This window comes from Anomaloglossus baeobatrachus, chromosome 11 (assembly GCF_048569485.1).
Source record: "Anomaloglossus baeobatrachus isolate aAnoBae1 chromosome 11, aAnoBae1.hap1, whole genome shotgun sequence".
Lineage (NCBI taxonomy): Eukaryota > Metazoa > Chordata > Amphibia > Anura > Aromobatidae > Anomaloglossus > Anomaloglossus baeobatrachus.
The window spans coordinates 196,600,913-196,610,460 of record NC_134363.1 but is presented as its reverse complement, the minus strand read 5'-3'; the positions used below and the strand labels follow the sequence as shown (position 1 = coordinate 196,610,460).

General features: G+C 42.7%; 1 protein-coding gene across 1 annotated transcript in view; it reads left to right on the top strand.

The window, feature by feature from the left end:
- Positions 1–1,676: 1,676 nt before the first annotated feature.
- LOC142257161 (opioid-binding protein/cell adhesion molecule-like) overlaps positions 1,677–9,548 on the top strand; it is a 258,031-nt gene continuing 250,159 nt past the window's right edge. The window contains exon 1 of the mRNA XM_075329281.1: positions 1,677–1,952. Coding sequence (XP_075185396.1) covers positions 1,795–1,952 — 158 coding nt within the window. The 5' untranslated portion in view covers positions 1,677–1,794. The remainder of the gene's footprint in view (positions 1,953–9,548) is intronic.

Below are 9,548 nucleotides of genomic sequence, written 5' to 3'. Positions count from 1 at the left end.
AGTGTATGTGGGCGGTGCATGTGTGTGTGCAGTGTATGTGGGCGGTGCATGTGTATTTGCAGTGTATGTGGGTGGTGCATGTGTATGTGCAGTGTATGTGGGCGGTGCATGTGTGTGTGCAGTATATGTGGGCGGTGCATGTGTGTGTGCAGTATATGTGGACAGTGCATGTGTATTTGCAGTGTATGTGGGCGGTGCATGTGTGTGTGCAGTGTATGTGGGCGGTGCATGTGTATTTGCAGTGTATGTGGACAGTGCATGTGTATGTGCAGTGTATGTGGACAGTGCATGTGTATGTGCAGTATATGTGGACAGTGCATGTGTGTGTGCAGTATATGTGGGCGGTGCATGTGTATTTGCAGTGTATGTGGGCGGTGCATGTGTGTGTGCAGTATATGTGGGCGGTGTATGTGTGTGTGCAGTGTATGTGGGCGGTGCATGTGTGTGTGCAGTGTATGTGGGTGGTGTGTGTATGTGCAGTATATGTGGGCGGTGCATGTGTATGTGCAGTGTATGTGGGTGGTGCATGTGTATGTGCAGTGTATGTGGGCGGTGCATGTGTGTGTGCAGTATATGTGGGCGGTGCATGTGTGTGTGCAGTATATGTGGGCGGTGCATGTGTGTGTGCAGTGTATGTGGGCGGTGCATGTGTATTTGCAGTGTATGTGGACAGTGCATGTGTATTTGCAGTGTATGTGGGTGGTGCATGTGTATGTGCAGTGTATGTGGGCGGTGCATGTGTGTGTGCAGTGTATGTGGACAGTGCATGTGTATTTGCAGTGTATGTGGGTGGTGCATGTGTATTTGCAGTGTATGTGGACAGTGCATGTGTATTTGCAGTATATGTGGGCGGTGCATGTGTGTGTGCAGTATATGTGGGCGGTGCATGTGTGTGTGCAGTGTATGTGGGCGGTGCATGTGTATTTGCAGTGTATGTGGACAGTGCATGTGTATTTGCAGTGTATGTGGGTGGTGCATGTGTATGTGCAGTGTATGTGGGCGGTGCATGTGTGTGTGCAGTGTATGTGGACAGTGCATGTGTATTTGCAGTGTATGTGGGTGGTGCATGTGTATTTGCAGTGTATGTGGGCGGTGCATGTGTGTGTGCAGTATATGTGGGCGGTGCATGTGTGTGTGCAGTGTATGTGGGCGGTGTATGTATGTGCAGTATATGTGGGCGGTGCATGTGTGTGTGCAGTATATGTGGGCGGTGTATGTATGTGCAGTATATGTGGGCGGTGTATGTATGTGCAGTATATGTGGGCGGTGCATGTGTATGTGGGCGGTGCATGTGTATGTGGGCGGTGCATGTGTGTGTGCAGTATATGTAGGCGGTGTATGTATGTGCAGTATATGTGGGCGGTGCATGTGTGTGTGCAGTGTATGGGGGCGGTGCATGTGTGTGTGGGCGGGGTGTGGCCGGCTGGTGGGCGGGGTGTGGGCGGGTCCGGCAGCTGGTGGGCGGGGTGTGGGCGAGTCCGGCAGCTGCGGGTGGGCGGGTCTGGCGGCTGGTGGGCGGGGTGTGGGCGGGTCCGGCAGCTGGTGGGCGGGGTGTGGGCGAGTCCGGCAGCTGCGGGTGGGCGGGTCTGGCGGCTGGTGGGCGGGGTGTGGGCGGGTCCGGCGGCTGCGGGTGGGCGGGTCCGTCGTCCGGTGGGCGGGGCGGCGGCTGCGGGCGGCGGTGGAGCGGAGCAGCAGCCTCAGTCGCGCACGCTCCCGCTCCGGAGACATGTAGCGGGGGAGGCTCGGGCCCCTGTCGCTGTCCGCTGCGCTGTGTCTGCTCGGGCGGGGGGGAGGATGCTGGGGGTCGTCGCCCCCTGGAGGTGGCTGCTCGCCCTGTGTCTCAGGCTGCTGTTTCTTGTGCCCGCAGGAGTGCCGGTGCGGAGCGGGGACGCCGGCTTCCCCAAAGCCATGGACAACGTGACGGTGCGACAGGGGGACAGCGCCATCCTCAGGTAAGACTCACCTGTGCCATATACAGGGGGTATATATGTATACAGTGTGTAATGTGTGATATACAGGGGGTATATATGTATACAGTGTGTAATGTGTGATATACAGGGGGTATATATGTATACAGTGTGTAATGTGTGATATACAGGGGGTATATATGTATACAGTGTGTAATGTGTGATATACAGGGGGGTATATATGTATACAGTGTGTAATGTGTGATATACAGGGAGTATATATGTATACAGTGTGTAATGTGCTATATACAGGGGGTATATATGTATACAGTGTGTAATGTGTGATATACAGGGAGTATATATGTATACAGTGTGTAATGTGTGATATACAGGGGGGTATATATGTATACAGTGTAATGTGTGATATACAGGAGGTATATATGTATACAGTGTGTAATGTGTGATATACAGGAGGTATATATGTATACAGTGTGTAATGTGCGATATACAGGGGGTATATATGTATACAGTGTGTAATGTGTGATATACAGGGGGTATATATGTATACAGTGTGTAATGTGTGATATACAGGGGGTATATATGTATACAGTGTGTAATGTGTGATATACAGGGGGTATATATGTATACAGTGTGTAATGTGTGATATACAGGGGGTATATATGTATACAGTGTGTAATGTGTGATATACAGGGGGTATATATGTATACAGTGTGTAATGTGCGATATACAGGGGGTATATATGTATACAGTGTGTAATGTGTGATATACAGGGGGTATATATGTATACAGTGTGTAATGTGTGATATACAGGGGGTATATATGTATACAGTGTGTAATGTGTGATATACAGGGGGTATATATGTATACAGTGTGTAATGTGTGATATACAGGGGGTATATATGTATACAGTGTGTAATGTGTGATATACAGGGGGTATATATGTATACAGTGTGTAATGTGCGATATACAGGGGGTATATATGTATACAGTGTGTAATGTGTGATATACAGGGGGGTATATATGTATACAGTGTGTAATGTGTGATATACAGGGGGTATATATGTATACAGTGTGTAATGTGTGATATACAGGGGGTATATATGTATACAGTGTGTAATGTGCGATATACAGGAGGTATATATGTATACAGTGTGTAATGTGCGATATACAGGGGGTATATATGTATACAGTGTGTAATGTGTGATATACAGGGGGTATATATGTATACAGTGTGTAATGTGTGATATACAGGGGGTATATATGTATACAGTGTGTAATGTGTGATATACAGGAGGTATATATGTATACAGTGTGTAATGTGTGATATACAGGGGGTATATATGTATACAGTGTGTAATGTGCGATATACAGGGGGTATATATGTATACAGTGTGTAATGTGTGATATACAGGGGGTATATATGTATACAGTGTGTAATGTGCGATATACAGGGGGTATATATGTATACAGTGTGTAATGTGTGATATACAGGGGGTATATATGTATACAGTGTGTAATGTGTGATATACAGGAGGTATATATGTATACAGTGTGTAATGTGTGATATACAGGAGGTATATATGTATACAGTGTGTAATGTGTGATATACAGGAGGTATATATGTATACAGTGTGTAATGTGTGATATACAGGAGGTATATATGTATACAGTGTGTAATGTGTGATATACAGGAGGTATATATGTATACAGTGTGTAATGTGTGATATACAGGAGGTATATATGTATACAGTGTGTAATGTGTGATATACAGGAGGTATATATGTATACAGTGTGTAATGTGTGATATACAGGGGGTATATATGTATACAGTGTGTAATGTGTGATATACAGGGGGTATATATGTATACAGTGTGTAATGTGTGATATACAGGGGGTATATATGTATACAGTGTGTAATGTGCTATATACAGGGGGTATATATGTAGACAGTGTGTAATGTGTGATATACAGGGGGTATATATGTATACAGTGTGTAATGTGTGATATACAGGGGGTATATATGTATACAGTGTGTAATGTGCGATATACAGGGGGTATATATGTATACAGTGTGTAATGTGTGATATACAGGGGGTATATATGTATACAGTGTGTAATGTGTGATATACAGGGGGTATATATGTATACAGTGTGTAATGTGCGATATACAGGGGTTATATATGTATACAGTGTGTAATGTGTGATATACAGGGGGTATATATGTATACAGTGTATAATGTGTGATATACAGGAGGTATATATGTATACAGTGTGTAATGTGTGATATACAGGGGGTATATATGTATACAGTGTGTAATGTGCTATATACAGGGGGTATATATGTATACAGTGTGTAATGTGCTATATACAGGGGGTATATATGTATACAGTGTATAATGTGCGATATACAGGGGGTATATATGTATACAGTGTATAATGTGTGATATACAGGAGGTATATATGTATACAGTGTGTAATGTGTGATATACAGGGGGTATATATGTATACAGTGTGTAATGTGCTATATACAGGGGGTATATATGTATACAGTGTATAATGTGTGATATACAGGAGGTATATATGTATACAGTGTGTAATGTGTGATATACAGGGGGTATATATGTATACAGTGTGTAATGTGCTATATACAGGGGGTATATATGTATACAGTGTGTAATGTGCTATATACAGGGGGTATATATGTATACAGTGTGTAATGTGCTATATACAGGGGGTATATATGTATACAGTGTGTAATGTGCTATATACAGGGGGTATATATGTATACAGTGTGTAATGTGCGATATACAGGGGGTATATATGTATACAGTGTGTAATGTGTGATATACAGGGGGTATATATGTATACAGTGTGTAATGTGCTATATACAGGGGGTATATATGTATACAGTGTGTAATGTGTGATATACAGGGGGTATATATGTATACAGTGTGTAATGTGTGATATACAGGAGGTATATATGTATACAGTGTGTAATGTGTGATATACAGGGGGTATATATGTATACAGTGTGTAATGTGTGATATACAGGGGGTATATATGTATACAGTGTGTAATGTGTGATATACAGGGGGTATATATGTATACAGTGTGTAATGTGTGATATACAGGGGGTATATATGTATACAGTGTGTAATGTGCCATATACAGGGGGTATATATGTATACAGTGTGTAATGTGCTATATACAGGGGGTATATATGTATACAGTGTGTAATGTGTGATATACAGGGGGTATATATGTATACAGTGTGTAATGTGTGATATACAGGAGGTATATATGTATACAGTGTGTAATGTGTGATATACAGGAGGTATATATGTATACAGTGTGTAATGTGCGATATACAGGGGGTATATATGTATACAGTGTGTAATGTGCGATATACAGGGGGTATATATGTATACAGTGTGTAATGTGTGATATACAGGAGGTATATATGTATACAGTGTGTAATGTGTGATATACAGGGGGTATATATGTATACAGTGTGTAATGTGTGATATACAGGGGGTATATATGTATACAGTGTGTAATGTGTGATATACAGGGGGTATATATGTATACAGTGTGTAATGTGTGATATACAGGGGGTATATATGTATACAGTGTGTAATGTGTGATATACAGGGGGTATATATGTATACAGTGTGTAATGTGTGATATACAGGAGGTATATATGTATACAGTGTGTAATGTGTGATATACAGGGGGTATATATGTATACAGTGTGTAATGTGTGATATACAGGGGGTATATATGTATACAGTGTAATGTGCTATATACAGTGGGTATATATGTATACAGTGTGTAATGTGTGATATACAGGGGGTATATATGTATACAGTGTATAATGTGTGATATACAGGAGGTATATATGTATACAGTGTGTAATGTGTGATATACAGGGGGTATATATGTATACAGTGTGTAATGTGTGATATACAGGGGGTATATATGTATACAGTGTGTAATGTGTGATATACAGGGGGTATATATGTATACAGTGTGTAATGTGTGATATACAGGGGGTATATATGTATACAGTGTGTAATTTGTGATATACAGGGGGTATATATGTATACAGTGTGTAATGTGTGATATACAGGGGGTATATATGTATACAGTGTGTAATGTGTGATATACAGGGGGTATATATGTATACAGTGTGTAATGTGTGATATACAGGGGGTATATATGTATACAGTGTGTAATGTGTGATATACAGGGGGTATATATGTATACAGTGTGTAATGTGTGATATACAGGGGGTATATATGTATACAGTGTGTAATGTGTGATATACAGGGGGTATATATGTATACAGTGTGTAATGTGTGATATACAGGGGGTATATATGTATACAGTGTGTAATGTGTGATATACAGGGGGTATATATGTATACAGTGTGTAATGTGTGATATACAGGAGGTATATATGTATACAGTGTGTAATGTGTGATATACAGGGGGTATATATGTATACAGTGTGTAATGTGTGATATACAGGGGGTATATATGTATACAGTGTAATGTGCTATATACAGTGGGTATATATGTATACAGTGTGTAATGTGTGATATACAGGGGGTATATATGTATACAGTGTATAATGTGTGATATACAGGAGGTATATATGTATACAGTGTGTAATGTGTGATATACAGGGGGTATATATGTATACAGTGTGTAATGTGTGATATACAGGGGGTATATATGTATACAGTGTGTAATGTGTGATATACAGGGGGTATATATGTATACAGTGTGTAATGTGTGATATACAGGGGGTATATATGTATACAGTGTGTAATGTGTGATATACAGGGGGTATATATGTATACAGTGTGTAATGTGTGATATACAGGGGGTATATATGTATACAGTGTGTAATGTGTGATATACAGGGGGTATATATGTATACAGTGTGTAAAGCAGAGTGAAGGCAGATAGCCATAACGTACATGACTGAGGCAGTGATAGATCCAGGAAAGGGTTAAGGAGTAAGGGATGGGGGTTTTTACCTAAGGAATGTGGTGGTGGGCGAGCAGGAGGAGAGACGGGGGGGCAGGGGCCATATAAGAAATAGGTCCCATGTTAAGGTGTCATTCCTTTGTCCTGGACTCAAAGACTGAACAAGCAGTTGTGGATGCCTTGCTGAGGAGCGTTCAGACAGCGGCTTTGACATGTAGGCCCGAATGGATTCAGGCCCAGCTAGACGAATTGCTAAAGAGTGCCCGGGATACAGCATCTGTCCCTTCTGAACTTTCTGAACATCAAACTCTAAGAAGATCAAGACCTCCTGAGAGACTAACTTCTGAAATGGCCAATAGGACTCACAATAGGATCATAAGTCCTTCCGTTACTTCTAGGAAAAGAGCAAAGCGCAGCACGGCCTCTGATCCTTCTTACAAACCAGGAAGGAAACTACAGTACAAGAATAACAAGGGACAGAGAAAAGAGCCCGACCATCTAACCAGAGAGACACCAAGAAGTGCAAGGAGAAAGTCCAGCTCTACTGAGGTGCCAGCCAGAGAAGCAGCCACACAAGCTACAACTGACGTGACCACAGCCCACCATGAATCCTTAGAACTTCCTCAACAAACTTTGCATCATTCTAGAGGACATCATACGGCCTCACCCCAGGAAATAAACCAACACGGGGGGATTGGCTTAGGACACACAACATTTCCGGATCCGGGTTCTCATTACACGAGGAGTGGTAGGAATCCAAAAGACAACTGCGCAAAAGTACTTTAACCAGACAAAGACTTCTTCGGCCGGCTCAGGATATGAGTCCGGCAATAAATCTACAGCTACAAGACTCAGCAGAGATTCCAGACAATGACTATGACACAGATAACGACTCCCCACTAGAGGGCAGCAGCACGCAGCACTTCAATAATGAAGGGGCTGTAGAGACTATAACTAATACGTCACGGACGGCTGGTCAACCTAGGACGCAGCCAGGTATTGGTGAGAACACTTTTTCTTGTCCTATATCTAGTGTAACAACACCTGTAATGAGTCCAGTGGGCTCAGTTGGGGGTACAGTTCCCGGCAATGTAGGATGGGATCTTAATTCAGTAGTACAGCAATTAGTGTCCGGGGTTAAGAAGGCTTTGAGTCAGTCTAGCTTACCCATAACTTCTTCTCCTATTGCTGCATGGTGTGGGAATGGTCCCCGGACACCGGAGGTGGTAAGTCAGTCGTGTGCTGATCCAGACACACAGGAGGACGCAGTAATTTCACAAGGGGTTCCATTATCTGATGCAGCAAAAGGAGAATTATATGTATGTTTGGAGGGTCCTCTAGGAATTCATTTGAAACAGGAGGTTAGGGAGAAGATTTGGGCCGACGAATATGTGGAAATATTTTCATTATTGCCCCTTAGGGCTATGTCGGCAGATCATCAGCAAGCGGATTGTCGGCAGCAAACAGAAAAGGTTGCTGCTGGCAGTTCAATGATAGCCAGTGCAGATTCGGAAACACATGCAGGTACAGACATGAATGCAGCTTCTGTAGTGGAAACCATAGCCTATCAAAATGCTTTACACGAAATAAAACCCCAACAGCAGAGATTAACCAAAAAGGGGGAAACCCCAATTAGACTCGGGGAGATGGCGGGCTATCTAAGCAGGTACCCAGATAGAAAAGCAGCACAATTGCTGGGGGAGGGTTTCTCAGAAGGTTTTAAGATCCCATCTACTTCAGGCCCATTAACCTGTTCTCGTAACCTTGCTTCAGCTTATACATATTCTCACATTGTCTCCACAAAACTAAACAAAGAAATTGACCTGGGCCGCATGGCAGGCCCATTCCCCAAAATGCCAATAGAAAACTTAAGGGTCTCTCCATTGGGGGTGGTCCCAAAGAAGGAACCCAATAAGTTTAGGCTGATCCATCATCTGTCCTTCCCTCATGGAAGCTCAGTTAATGATGGAATCAATCAGGAACTTTGCACAGTCTCGTATACTTCATTTGATACAGCGATTGCATGGGTTCAGAAGTACGGCAGAGGAGCTTTAATGGCAAAAACAGACATTGAAGCTGCCTTTAGACTCTTACCAGTCCATCCAGAAAGCTTCCATCTCTTGGGTTGTCAGTGGCAGGTTTTATGTAGACTTGTGTTTACCGATGGGCTGCTCCATCTCATGCTCCTTGTTTGAATCATTTAGCACATTTTTGGAGTGGGTAGTAAAGAAGGAAGCCGGCGTGCGTTCTGTCCTGCATTATCTAGATGATTTCCTATGTATTGGTCCACCAAAGTCATTTGTTTGTGCTTCATTATTGGCAGCGATTCAGTCGGTTTTTAAGTGTTTTGGAGTACCGTTAGCATCAGATAAAACAGAAGGCCCGTCTACACTTATCAAGTTTTTAGGAATTTTGATTGACAGTGAAGCAATGGAGTGCAGATTACCGGATGACAAGGTCAGTGATCTGCTGGAGGCAGTCAGAGAAGTTAGATCCCACCGTAAGATCAGATTAAAGGATCTACAATCGCTGTTAGGAAAAATGAACTTTTCGTGTCGCATTATTCCAATGGGTAGAGTTTTTTGTAGGCGCCTAGCTGCAGCTACCTCAGGCATAACCTTTCCAC